This window comes from Lepisosteus platostomus, chromosome 3, assembly GCF_059453375.1.
Source record: "Lepisosteus platostomus isolate fLepPlt1 chromosome 3, fLepPlt1.hap1, whole genome shotgun sequence".
NCBI lineage: Eukaryota > Metazoa > Chordata > Actinopteri > Semionotiformes > Lepisosteidae > Lepisosteus > Lepisosteus platostomus.
This window is the reverse complement of record NC_142613.1, coordinates 11,543,401-11,558,137: the sequence shown is the minus strand read 5'-3', so window position 1 is coordinate 11,558,137 and position 14,737 is coordinate 11,543,401. Positions and strand designations below refer to the sequence as shown.

The following is a 14,737-nucleotide window of genomic DNA, read 5'->3' as shown; positions in this document are numbered from 1 at the left end:
TGTTTGATGCTGGAGAAATGGTATATTCAGTCCCGAAACAGATCTGATTTGTTTCACTGACATGAAAGTGTAGTAAGGGAGCTGGTATCCCCTCCAAGAGTAGGTGCACATTGAACTCAGCTTCTGTAATAATAATAATAATAATAATAATAATAATAATAATAATAATAATAATTGCTTACACTTATATAGCGCTTTTCTGGACACTCCACTCAAAGCGCTTTACAGGTAATGGGGTCTCCCCTCCACCACCACCAATGTGCAGCATCCACCTATTATTATAATAATATATAACAATATATTATTATATTGTAATATTCTCTCATTTGCTGCCAGGCGCCGAAATTCCATTCAATTAACCTCTACTTGTCCCTTTATACATAGCACTGTTTTCATAATTAACAAACTGTAAGAGAATTAACTCACTAATATATATTTGCGGTGTGGCAACGTACAGTACAGTATGTGGTTTTCCGTACACCCCCCTCCCAAAAAAGTGCCGCAAACTCTGCAGTTCAGGTATTTCCGGAAATCGTTTTTGTAATTCTCCACTGCAAAGACAAATTGCAGTTCCAGCTTTTATGGCGAAACTCGAGAAATGGACCCGGCGTATTCGGATCTTTATGGAATTTACTGACAGAATTAGATGAGAACCTACGACTCCGATTAATCTGGATTGCTCCCTTACTACACTTTCATGTCAGTGAAACAAATCAGATCTGTTTCGGGACTGAATATACCATTTCTCCAGCATCAAACAGACACAAGGTTTGAAGTGACACATAAATGATGACTATAACCGATCATAAGAGATATAATATTCCTGTATTCCTTTAACTAAAAAAAAGGGAAAATACACAAAACGTCTCTTATTATTGTTACCACGTATTTTAAGTAAAACAAACAGAACTGAAAAACTTGTCATACAAACGTTTGCAAAATGGATTCTTTTGATGAAAAGGAATAGCTAAAAAACAAACGTGACAGAAACGTTTTATTGCTCTCTTTGCTGTGGAAGATGAAGTTATTATTCTCATTCGTTATTATCCTTGGTTGTGTTGTTGTATTAATCCGTCTAGACCTGCGTGCGCAAATTACCGACATGTTGAATAACTTTTTTACTCAAGCTAAGTCATAGACACGTGGTATTTTGTGACCGCCTTGCATAAACTTGCATTCCTGTGTTTTAAAGGGGCTACGTAATTTTTACTTTGGAGTTTATACAACACTCCATCCAGCGGGTGACTGCCGTTTACGAATTGTGCAAAACAGACAGTACACCATACTGCATTTCACAGTAAGTAATCTGCTTCTGTATTGTTGATCCTGTATTTTCATTTCTGTAGCATTCTGTTTAATATTTTACATTCTGAAAACTAAACTTTGTTACAATTGTATATTTATACAAGGATAAAATATTGAAATCTAAAGTGATTTCCTGGAAGACTACACAACAAGACATTGAAACAAAACGAGTCATAATGTTTGTGTTTAATTTCCTAGCTGAATGACTTGCTTCCTCATTCTAGAATCAGCAGAATCATCAATATAACGTTACTGTGAAGAGGTAGTATTACAAATTGTATATTCTCACGGATAGCACCTTGCGTCTGGTTATCAAACACCGAGTCAGCATAGATGTGACCTGATTGGATTGGCATTTTAGTTTTGTATTATGTACTGTAGGATTAAATGTAAAATTAGAGATCACAGGATATGTTTCCAATGGCACAACGTTGAAACTGTGGAATAATTAACTTGCATAAATAACAGAAGTGGTGCACTTGAAACTATTACTCACTATCTCACTTAATTGCATTTTAAAAACTACAGACTGACAGAAAATAGAAAAAAAAAGCATTTGACTTGGCAAAGTTTAGGTGCTAATTGTATCCTGGAAATACCTTTTGTTAGATCTTACAATGTAAAAGACGTAAGGGAGAAAATTTTGGGTGGTGTGTTTTTTTTTTGTGTTGTTGGATGCACAGCACTGATCTATTTTGAGCTGGGTCAGCTGAAAGAACTGAAGGAAACCCAAAGCCTCAAATTTGTGGAGTAATCTTGGTCAGGCATCGTGTCCTGTGGTCTACTAATTATGTACTGCATTACGTAGCAGTTGCAGTTGAGTTCTGGGCAATTATAAAATGTCCTTTTATAAGTTTGTGGACTAGTATTGAGGTATATTGCCACTGAGGTTTTGCCTTTAATGTTGGAAGCCACTTTCAGCTATGTCATCTCACTGAAGTATGACTAAATGGTCTGAAGCTGCCTTTGATGCATTTTATACAATATTGTTGCAATAAACACAAAACAGGTATATCATAGATACTGTATATGGATTGTTGATGCTCTTTTGACCAACTTCAATAAAGGACTTCAGAGCATCATGTGGAATTGAAGGAGAGAGGAATTACATAAGAAAGTTCTCCAGTTGGATGGATTGTTAATTTTAGTGGTTTTCAGTTAAAGGTGGTTTTACATTTGAGTTAATTTTGGAAGTGCTTTGTTGTTACAGTGTAATTTATTACCCCAGCAAGACAAAGCGAGGAAGGCTGCGTTGACAGAAGGGTTACCACTAGAGGCCGCTAAAGTGACAGATGCCAAAGACATTGTAATGGGATGTTCAGATGGCGCTTATTGAAGGTGTGCCTTTGTTTTGCTTGAGGAGTCTTTGTAGAACAACTCTGAGACAAGCACACTTGACTGTCAGCAGTAGTAGTAGCTTCCATGCTTTATTTCCGATGTTTTGTACTGAGTTTAGTTACAATTTATTTCAATGAGTAGACAGATGTCAAAGGAAGTTAGGTTTTTCTTTCATGTTTGTTCAGAATAATAAAACCACGAACCAAACGGAGCTTGTTATATCTTTGGGTGCAGAGTGTTATGTATGTGAAGGTGTTTTTGGTCTTGAGCTTAGGCCCTCTGTAATTCATCTGGCAGGAGAGACCAGGACATCATGTTATGCCGAACATTGTGGGCAACATACTGTACATGGACTTTTGTGGTAATATTGTATTCAGATTGCTCAGTTTCACGAGGTAACTGCTAGCAATTGTTTCTGGCAAGTGTAGTCAACCCACAGTAAAAAAGTAATATAATCATGAAAGCAAGAAAAGCAATTGCCAGGTTAACTTTATTTTAGCTTTCATGGGCACACTGTTTATCACCTCTGCCCTGCTTTTTTTATTTAAGCTGGGAGAAGGGACGTGTTGCAGAGAATGATTATTTAGTTAAGCTTGCAAAGTTTCCACCATGCAATATATTTGTGCATTTTCAGATGCCTTTTCAGAAAACATGTGGGAAATAGGTGTGCTAGCGTGGAAGGCTGAAACAACAGCTGTGCATCAAAAGGACAGCATAAGAGGAATTGCAAAGAAGAAATGAAACCAGGACAATACAGCTTTGGATTAATCCTAATACCTGTTTACCTTTTTCTTTAACAGTGAGGTGATTTCTCTGTTTTTCAGTGCAGGTGATGCTGTGGTTTTGCTGTGATCAAGTGTACAGCAGGCATCAGTGTTAGTTAACCTTCTCCGATTATTTGTGGGGTTCCATATCAATTTATATGATCACGAGGTTTGCCTCCACTGCCAGTAAGTTGCAACGAGGTCTTTGTGAGCTACGACTGCCACATGACTCTGCAAATACTAACCTGACCACTTTTCTACGGTGTTACTTAACTCGAAATCTTGACACTTCAGAGTATAAGAGGGTGTGCTTCCTCTGACATACTACCCTGTCATGTGATCCTGTTCATTCCACAGGGGCAGGCAGTAGTCTTATCACTTTTTCGTGGTCACCTGCTGCTGACTGTGATGTTATCCACTGCTTGTTGGAGCTTGTATCCTCCCGGCTAGGAGATAGTGACTGTAAGTAGGTAGGATAACCAGAAAGTCAGACAGTCAGCAGCACTTCCAGTAGGATTGCAGCCTGACGGTTGTAAAGTGGTGATGCCTAATATGTACAATATATAATTATGTGACATAACTTGTATTTTCACTAGTCTGATGCATGCCTGGGTTGTAGAAGCAGTTATGTATTATAAAGATCCTTTCCTTAGCCTAGTCTAAAAATATTTATTGACAGCTTTTCAACTGTGAAGGAAGGTATGGTTCAAGCATGTAGCACTTCTATAAGCTAAAGCTCTGGGTATCTTTCCTGAGTCTTCCTCATGATCATATTACACCCGAAACATCCTCACAAAATAATGAAATAAAGTTATGAAATGCTTCCACACCTATGGATTGCCTACCAGTATAACACTCTTCCGTATATCGTTGCATGTCCTGATCCAGGAGCCTGCCCTTTTCTGAGTCAGGGCATTTTAATGGGGTGGAAAGGTTCTTTTATGTGCATTGGTGAGTGTTAGTAGGAGAATTTGGAAGCTGAACTTGGAGCTGGAGTTGTGGATCTTTAGAAGCGAAGCCAGGAAGCTGAAGATTCACTTCTGAAACGCTGCTAGATGGAACAAAACAAAACCAATATTTATATTTATTAATAATTAATAATTAATTTAAACAACCATTTTATATACTTAATTATGTATGTATATTAAATATAAAACACGATAATATACCAATAACCAAATTATTTTTAGTTGAGCTTGCATTAATGGTTCTTTGAATTACAGTGGCCAGGTGGCAGTCACAGTTATGCCATGTAAACAGGAAGCAGGAGGCACAACAAAAGTGAAAAGACTACTGTAGCCCCTATGGAATGAACAGGATGTGCATTTAGGAGGGGAGAGGTAGTCTTCCAGTCCAGCTGTTCTTACAGGTGAATGATTCATAATTGTTCCAATCAAGCTAACTATCCTGTAACCTAAGATTTTAGGTTGAGCAGAAACTAGAGGGCTGAGCAGCCCTTGCTGGAATTGGGCTGTGATGTTGGTGGCACTGAGCTTTGAGAATGCATTCGTGCTTACTTGCAGTGCAGTTTGCTTTCTGCGCCTCGAGTGCTGGTTGAATAACTTTCCTCCACCCCAGCCAGCAACGACGGCAGCTGCCTGAGTGAATGAGGAAGCAGACTCAAATTTCGGTTCCCCGTCACCTGCCTCCCTCTTCCCTTGCGGGCCTGTTTGACTCGAGAGTGGTTGATTTCCGCCCATTCTGTCTCTCTTCATGCGTGCTTATAAAGAAGGGAGAGCAGAGACTGGAGACGTTAATAGCGGCAAAGAGTTGACAGAGTGCAGACAGGGAGAAACAGAGTCCGTGGGTGACTGCGAAAGAGGAAGGCTGTGAGAGAGGGAGGCGGATTATGGGAAATAGGAAGCACAACAGAGAAGTAGAGTGACTGAGAGAGAGCAAGCAGGGGCGTTAGAAAGCAGTACCAGATAGCAAGACAAAGACTCCCTTACCAGAGGGGAATTTGTGTTGTGGAAGAGGAAGAGAAAACCAGATAGTGAATTCTGTGCCAAGAAAGAGAAGATACTTGAAAGGGAGAGAGGTCCTGTGGACTCTGAAGGGTACCAATTTCAGTGGAAAAGCAGATATACCGTGTGAGTGCACAGCTGTCTTTTCTCAGATATTAGTTCACTACAATGTCTGTTTATTCTGGGGGAAGAGAAAGATTTTGGAAGTATATTTGCCAGGTTTATCTTCTCTTCTGCCTGAAGGAAAATTGTATATTCTGTTTAGATCACTGTTTTCTGGATTCTGGATTGCTGGATTTTCATCAGAATCTGAATATGAAATAGCTGGCAGTTAAATTATTATTGTATGGTATTCACAATTAGACCTGGGTGGCATACATTTGAAATGGTGTGTAATTCCATATTAATATTAATTTAATGTGCAATTTTAATGTTGAAGTTGAACCTTGGCATTAGTTCATGTGCAACAGTAATAGTAGATCTTGGACAGGTAAATTCCAAACAGGCCCTTTCACCTCCCTAGCTTTCCATGGGAATTAAAGTGCCTAACTGTTTTGATTATAGCACATCATATGTTTATGCATCATATGATGCATATGATAGTGCATCAAATCTTTACCCAATTTATTTAATCTATTTGGCATTTATTTAATCTAAATAAATTTGCATTGAGAAGAAATTGACTATCCTGTTGTTCTCGTAGTCTGATGATCTTAACAATTCTGATCTGCTGTAAGTTGCAGTTGTAACGTTTGATCATACTGTTATGACTATGGGTGACTATGGAAGTGTCTCTAAGAATCTAGATATAATGGGTAATACCTGGCTAGTGTCAACATTTCCAGCTTCAAAGCAAATGGATGTTTGGCCAAGAGGTTTGGCTGTGTAGGGAGTCCAGATTCAGTAATCAAAGCAATCATAAAGTTTACCTTGGATTACCTTAGTCAATTTAGTTCTGGGTAGTTGATTAAGTGTCAGTTAACAGTACAAGAGAATAAAAGGGGGAGACAAGAGGGGGAGGAGAAAAAAGAAGATATTGAAGATGAGAGCTCTTTGTCCAAGATCACCCAGAAAAAACACACTGGAGCTAAGTGTATGAACTGTTAAGAGAGCTTGCTATTCTGTAGGTAGCTTTTAGGGAACTCTGATTTCCAGTGTTACCAATCCCTCGGTTAAAAATTGCTTCGTCTTGTTATTGGGTACATTTTTAGAACAGGGAGATAGTTTTGCAGTTTTGTGGCATCCGGTTTTACAGAGAGAGATTTCTTCTTTGGGTCTTTGTAAGCATTTTAGAAGAGTTTGAATAATTAGTAACAGTCTGGGATTTTTCTGGGTCGTTAGGCTGTTAGGTCTCCGGGATTTTTTATTTGTAAATTTGTATACTTTGTAACCAGTGTGTTGTATGTTTATGTTGTGTGTAGAGTAATGTGTGTATTATTTATAAATAAAGTTATATTTAAATTAATAGTTAAATTAATAAATATTTAACTAAGTATGCCTGAATTATTACTCTTTTCACCAATGCTGTGCCAAAGAACAAAGAATATGTGTGCCTCTAACTATACCAGCCATAGATATATTATTGGTGAAATCATTTGGGGTTATCATTATTTTATGTATTGATTAATCCGCTTGGTCATTTTCTGATTCTCTTCTTTTTTGCAATACCTGATTTGTAGCAGTACTACAACAGTGTATTACTCTTAAGTGATTTTCTTTTTACTATTTACTATTTAATTTACTACAGCAGTTGGATTGGTGCTAACGGTTGAAACTGAAGCCAACCCAGCCAAAGGCTGTGTGGGAAATTACTGCAGCAGTATAATAAGCCCATATTAGAAGAGCAGCATTTATATGAGACAGTACAATACAACGAAGAAAATTAAAAATTTCCCTTGGATCGTCCACTCCTCATGTGAACGTGTACATGAAGTATTTGTTCTCTTCCAATTGTATAAACAATAGACAATAGATGTGATTATGTAATGTGGTTTAAGGCCTATTACAAGTGCTCTTATACTCTTGTAACTGTGTTTTTAATGTCTCATATGTTCTGTGCTGTAGGTGTTTGTTGTTTTTTAGCACTGGTTTCATTTTCTCGCAATTTGGACTAAGTCTTTAAGATAAGACAACTCATTTGTATTTACTATCAAGAAATGTAAAGCAGCCAATTAAAAATTGACTAATGCATTTTGGGTTATTGTATGCATGTTGCAGTTAAGTAAATATAATGATTTGTATAATTAAGACCCTCAAACCTTTTGAACACCTGTATCGTGGACTCATATAGGTTTTCCAGTGCAAGCAATGTGATATTAAGACATATTTAGATAAAGCAATAGCACTAATGCTCAAATATGAAACATCATCCTCAGTCCAGATTAATATGAACTTTCCAGTAAAGCTACTGAAGAAGACTTCCCCATAATGCTCTCTTCTGGAAGAATAATTCATTATTAAGGTTGGTAAGACAATTTAAACCAACATTTTGTGAAAAAGTGGATTTAAAATAACATTTTTCAAGCTGTAACATTCACTTCAACATCTAAACTATCCACCCATTATCACAGAATCTGGGTGTGCTGGGAAGGGTTGTGTCAACCTGGAGTTTATCCCAGGAGATAAGAGGTGGAACAAAGTACAAGTCTTCTCTCACCCTAGACAGGACTCCAGTGGATCACAGGGTTGTGGAGAAAGGAACAATTTAAAACAACCAAACCAGTGCCTGGAATTGAACACAGGTGCTGAGACCCATGGGACAGCAACACTATTTACCATCCCACTGAGTATCACATTTTAAAAATAATGTTGAAAAATAATGCTCAAATACTAGAGTAATTAGAGTATGAAAGTGGTGCACTGAATAATTTGTTTAATTTGCACATTTGTTTCTGTCTTTTTGTCTGTAGTTGAGATCTATTGGATTTTAAGATGCATGTTACACTGAGATCTTCAGGATTTGTCCTCAATCATGACCCTTGTCAGAATGACACAGCGATTCTTTGATGCTGAAGCCAGAGCTTTCTGACTGACCAAGGGGATTTAGGGAAATTGCCCTTACTAATCAGGGGATTTAGGGAAATTGCCCTTACTACTCAGGGCTCAAGGCTTGACATGAACAGGCTGGTGTTTAAGTCACACACTGACTCTTAGTAACTGTCTGCTCTTGCAAAGTGTGACACAGTATTAATGGAGTTTCATGCCTGGTTTGGAAGTTATCCAGTCCTCTGAAGAAATGTACTGTATTCCTTACTCTTTTTAAGAACTGAAGTAGGATATCCGTAATGGGCCATAGCCACAACACATCATTTTCGTTGCTTCGGGAAATAGGGGTACAGATTTCATTATACAGTATGAGGATGAAGTGCAACATGCATGTGTATTATGGCTTGCACATATTCAAGAACACAATATTATTGCTTAATTATGTTGTGGGAAGTATTACAGTAATTTTTGGAGTATGTTAACCTAGCCAAATAAAACAACAAAATTAAAACAAGATAAAAATGATCTGTGTCAGTTGCTGCAGCAATCAATTTCCTCCTATTAGGTGTTAAGAGAAGACATAATAAACTTAAAGAACAAGGTGAAAAACACCTGTGTGAAACAAGCCAACTTTGGTCACATACCACAAGAAGCTGTGCTGTATAAAAAGGTTGAGAATTCCTAGTGTATTGTCTATCTGGTGGGGAAGTCTTAGCACTTTATTGCTGTGCATACTGATCTCAAGTAAAGGTAAAACTTTTCTGATCATTTTATGCACAGACCAGCTGAACCATCTACTGTGAAACTCTTAATTGACGTCAACTCTCTCCCTCTCCTTTTTCTTATTCCCTCCCAGGTGGTGCACCATGAGTTCTGTACTCTCCTTCTATGTGTCCTACCTGCTGTGTCTGTGCCTGGGTTTCTTGTGTGTGGTTTTTGTGTCCTACTGGAACTCGAAGTGGCGTGGGGGTTTTGCCTGGGATGGCTCAGGGCTGCAGTTTAATTGGCACCCTGTGCTGATGGTGACTGGGCTGGTTGTGGTATATGGCAATGGTGAGTCAAGGATGTTTAACCTTATCTTACTGTGTTGGGGAGATCGCTAAGAATACCTGATCTGGGAACAAATGCTGTCTTTAGTTGTATTAATAAGAAGAGAACTATCATGCAAGTCTCATAAAAAAATACTAATTTATGTTGTTGATGCTTTTAACCAAAGTTACATTTGCACTTATTTATACAGCTGGAAATTTAAGCAGCGTGGGTGAAGTAAAGTCCAATGGCAATTGTACTTTGCCCTACTTCAAATTTGACCCATCAACCTACCAGTTATAAATAAACAGTTTGCTGTGTATTTTATCATAATATAATTATTGGTCGTTTATGTGAATCAGAACACTTTCTCATTCTCATTTATCACATTATTTTGTTAAAGATTAATGTATCTATTATAGCATTCTAATCTAAAACCATCTAGCAGTTATACATTAAAATGAACACCCCCAAAATATCAGAATAGTTTTATTTCCCCACAGTGCTTCTGAACGTCACTGGTCTTCTCCTTGATTTTCTGCCTGATGACGGAAAGGGGTAATGTTTTTTGCGCCAGCTTTTCAGGACTGCTTGATAATGTCAAATCATATAATCAGTCTGACTCCCACTCTCCTTGTTTGCCCTTTTCCTCTATTACTCCACTACAGCGGCAGTTCTCTACCGAATTCCCCTTACCTGGGGTGAAAATAAGTTGCCCTGGAAGCTGCTTCATGCTGTTCTGATGTTCCTGGCACTGCTCCTGGCTGTGCTGGGTCTCTGCGCGGTCTTTGACTTCCACAACAAGCAAAGTACCCCCAACCTCTACTCTGTGCACAGCTGGGTGGGAATCTGTACTGTGGTGCTTTTTGCAACTCAGGTAAGGACACTGTTAATGTCTTTGGTATACCTACTGTACAGTAGTTGCACTGTAAGTAAAGAAGCCAGTTGTACTTGGTCAAAGGGATGTTTACAGTTTAAAGGACTGATTCGATTTGTGGTCAGTAAAACAAGATCAATTTATTTAAGCATTTAAAAACCTGCACCATGCTGACTAAAGTCAACACAATGACCACATTCATGTTCAACAATGGATCAAAGAAAATATGAGGAACTTGTGATCTCTTCTTCTTTTTACTTATCTGCATTTGACATGCCTCTAAGACCAGGAATTGAGCCATTTTGTCCTATGCAGATTTCAAGTTAATTTCCCTAACAATCTACTTTTTAACAATTCCTATAAAAAACATTCCTTTCAGATACAAGTTGATCTGGTTTCTCTTAAGTCTCTCGGAAGATAAATAATATGTTAATATGTGCATAATGTAATTTTCCTATAAATTTCCCTAATTATTTACTTTGCTCCAAGTTCAGGCTTTTTTTTTCAAGGTCCTCTCAAAGCCCAGTTTGAATTTTTTGACTCATTATTGTCTTAATCTTCACCAACAGTGGGCTTTGGGTCTGTGCACTTTCCTGCTGCCCTGCTCTCCCGTAGATCTCCGCAAGTTTGTCAAGCCTTTGCATGTGTGGATGGGCAGTGCCATTTTCATTCTGGGTATTATTTCCTGCATCTCAGGCATCAACGAGAAGCTCATCTTTTCTCTGTAAGTGATGACTTTGCCTAGAAGCAGGAAACACCTGAAAGTCATTGTGTGACATCAGTGTTTTTATTTGTGAACTTTGCATAGCCTGATTTTGTATCTCATAGTCCTTTAAAGTAAAATTGAGAGTTACTTTGGATCTGCTCTTATTGGAATCTTGGTGTGAACAATTGCCAAGCATTGCTCGGGCTTAGCGAGTCCAAAGTTGTTGTAACTTCCTCAGGTCCCCAATTGACAAGCAATCCCTGTCCTGTGCTCAGCTCTTGTATACCCTATTAATGAGAAATGTATCAGAATGTCTCTAGACATTGCAGATGACTGGACAATGCTTCAGAGGATTGATTGATATAAAATACGTGTATCCTCCAAAACAGAAAGCAAGGAAGGTAAAAAAAAAATCCAATTCTAGTTTGGGTTTTGGGCATTAGAAAATAGGGATCAATCAGTATCAACATCAAATCTACTATCTTTATTAGATTTTTTGTTGCCAATATATTACCAATATTGTTCTACATTATTTTTTAAAAGACCTAGTACCAGGGGTCAGAAAATATCTTTCTATGCAATTGTGAAATAGATTCTAAATCCCCTGTGTGTGAAACTGAATTATATTTTGTTACCTGGGTTGACTCACTAGGAAGAGTGGAAACAAGACTCAGCCGTACTCCACCCTGCCCCCAGAGGCTGTTTTTGCAAACTCATTGGGCATCTTGATTGTTGCTTTTGGAGTAGTGGTCCTGGGTATTCTGTCGAAACAGTCGTGGCGTCGACCAGAGTCAGGGCCTGAAGATGACAGCTCAAGGGTAAGTGTGAAGTGGCCTTCTGGCTATAATTCACACATAGTGCCATACATCCACTTAGGCATGTTGTATTGTTTGCTTTCAATTTAAATACAATTAATCTAACATTCCATTTACTGTGGATATACAGTGTTTTTCCATCTATGTGCAGATCGGCTCATTCACTGTATACAAGGTAGAGCAGTTTTAAAAGGCTGTAATTATTTGCCCACTGGTATTTCCAATATAGTTAAGAATATTAGTTTTAAAGAGCAACTTATGGGGTTATGAAAAAGAGTTTTATGTATCAACACATGTGCACTTAAGATCTTGGATCTTAAATCTATGTCCATTGCACACATTTTCAAGATGCCAGCATTAGTTTGTTCTGGGGAAACGCCCATGATGCAATGAAAAATGTCTGGAGACGTGCCAGACAGGCGTCTCTCACGCCACATGTAGCATTTCTTTCCGTTGCCCCAGTTTCAAGTCAGTACCTCGACAGTAAGTGTAGCGAACTGAAATTCTGGAATTTAAAAACGTGTTACAGAAACCTTTCTTGAACAGCTGCACCACCATGTGGAGACATGCGGCAGTGTGTTTTTTGGAACACTGCTGTTTGCTCTTTGTCTGGGAGTTCAAGTTCAAGTTTATTGTCATTATACTCATATACAAGTATATGGTATAACGAAATGCTATTTAGCTAGCTCACAGACGGAAAAAAAAAACAAGCAGTGTGCAAAAAACAACAAAAAGGTAACAGGTAATGTGCAAAAACAACATCAGATGTGCAAAAACATGCATCAACAGAATGAAATATAAGGATAGAAATTATGGGGAGTGAGCTCTATCAGGTTTCTGAATGCTGTTTTTAACATGATTCTAGTTTTTTTTTTATTGGTCCTAAGTCTGCTCATTAAGGATGTTGTCCACTTTAAGTACTATAGTTTGTGACTTGTTTCTTTTCCTTCTCAGCCACTACTGCGTGAAGAGAGACAATAGCTAAGGAATGGAATGAAATTATTTCCTGGACAGCTCTTACCGCACAGATGTCCCTTTTGTGAACATTGCACTCAGGATTAGGAGCATGACTCCTTCCTTCCTACACGGTCTCCTGCCTATAAAACCCTCTGTTTTAATCCCATTCCCTGCTCCAAGATACAGACACTGTTTTCTTCATTTTTATAAATCAAGACAGTAGGTGCTCTTAACGAGGTCATTTAAACAGAAGAAAACTGTTAATATTTGTAAGTAAATGATCACAAAACTAATGAGAAATTGGGATATCTAGCATGATATTCATAATACAGTTATGACAAATACAGGACAAATACACAGTTAGCAGGGTCTGGATAAATGTGTTGCTGTCGGATAAGGGAATACAGTGTATTTCTATACAGTATATGGAAAACCAGAGTAAATCTCTTAGTTAGAAGCATTTTATTTTTGTATAAATGATCACTAGTATATAATATATACAGTGGCTATCAAACTTTTTCAACCCCTTGGGCTTTTTTACATTTTATTGTGTTGCAATAGGGAATCATTATGTAATTAATTAGGATTTTTTGCAAGAAGGCATTTTGGAAACTGTTAGACCAAGTGGAAGAAGATTCCATTTGATGAGACCAAAATGGACCTTTTTGGCCTAAATGCTAAGTGCAATGTTTTGTGCAAGTGTGATCCTGAGGACACCATCTCTACCATGATGACGTATGGTGGTGGTAGCTTCATGCTATGGGGATGCTTCATTGTGTCAGGGACTGGTAAACCTGTGATGATGGAGGGCAAAATGGGAGCAGCAAAGCACAGAGAAATCCTGGAGGAAATCGTTTTGTAGTCTGCATGACACCTGGGACCTGGGAGAAGATTCACTTTCCAGCAGGATAATCGATCTTGACAAGGTGGCACGACTCAGTCCATCTGCTCGGCTGTAACATCTTGCCAAGGTAGAAGTTGCTGACTGATTATCCCAAACCGAACCCGCCAGGATAGCCCCTTAGCTTAGCCTTCAACATGCCAATAGTACAAAAGTATTGCTCTCTTACTTGGGGCATATTTGTTTTTATCCATATTTTCTTTCTTTATTTTCCCCATGTTTGACATTCAGCTGATTAAATCACCTCGTTACCTTTGCCCAATCAACTCTTTCACTAATGTGGAGATTTAATGCTTACTTTAATGTATCCCGGCCACCTGTAACTGATCAATTAATGCCAAAAACTGTTAATCAATAACTAAAAATATTGAAGAGTGTATTGATACAGGAAATGTATGGGGAAAATGTTCCAAGTCTGACTTGGAACTAAAAAGTATTTCTTTTTTAGTTGAAAAGGTTTTTCAGTACTACTGAGAAAGGAAAGAGTGAATTGCACTTTTGAAGATAGACACCCTCTGTGATGATGCAGAATTTGCTCATTGAGAAGCTTTTTACTCATGTAACATACATATATTGAAACCGTTTTTAAGGATAATTTGACTTGGTGTCATTAAAATACTGACCTCTAAATGTTCAATAAATGTATTTTGATTATGAGAAAAGACCAGTGTGCTGCTTTACTGTATCACTCTGCCTGTCTCTGACTGTTTCTTCATTTGCTTGGAGTTATGTTTTACTTGTATTGTAATGTGGTGTGTTTAATAAAATTTGATCTGCGAATAAGCTGGAGTTCAGTAATAACCACCAATTTGAACTCTGAAATAATTTAAAAGTGGTCAAGCCACTGCAATAAATATGTCTTTATCAGCGATATTAAAGAAATCAGATCATCTGAGTCTTCATTTGTTTTTGGACAGACTTCAATTATTCACACAATGGTGAGGCACTGAGGCGGTATGAACAAAACATAACTTGAACTTGAACTTTATTGCCATATGTAACCGGTACTGGTACAATGGAATTCTTACTTACAGAAAGTCTCTCGATTGTAAAACAAGTGTAAAAAACAAAACAAGGTGCAAACAGTGCATCAAGA

The 14,737-nt window shown here is 38.0% G+C and overlaps 1 protein-coding gene across 1 annotated transcript; it reads left to right on the top strand.

Moving 5' to 3' along the window:
- The first annotated feature begins 536 nt into the window (after positions 1-536).
- On the top strand, positions 537-14,303 carry LOC148674368 (lysosomal membrane ascorbate-dependent ferrireductase CYB561A3-like). Its single transcript, XM_088627120.1, has 7 exons — positions 537-768; positions 1,193-1,297; positions 9,213-9,409; positions 10,054-10,262; positions 10,832-10,986; positions 11,621-11,786; positions 12,738-14,303. Exons 1-7 carry the CDS (start codon positions 698-700, stop codon positions 12,762-12,764), a joined length of 930 nt encoding a protein of 309 aa, XP_088483246.1. The 5' UTR covers positions 537-697; the 3' UTR covers positions 12,765-14,303.
- Positions 14,304-14,737: the final 434 nt, after the last annotated feature.

Bases quoted from the DNA above. Each gene is read 5' to 3' on its own strand.
- LOC148674368 (XM_088627120.1), top strand. From the start codon at position 698: ATGTCAGTGAAACAAATCAGATCTGTTTCGGGACTGAATATACCATTT. The intron at 769-1,192 runs GTTTGAAGTGAC...TGTGTTTTAAAG, and splicing joins CAGCATCAAACAGACACAAG to GGGCTACGTAATTTTTACTT. The intron at 1,298-9,212 runs GTAAGTAATCTG...ATTCCCTCCCAG, and splicing joins ACACCATACTGCATTTCACA to GTGGTGCACCATGAGTTCTG.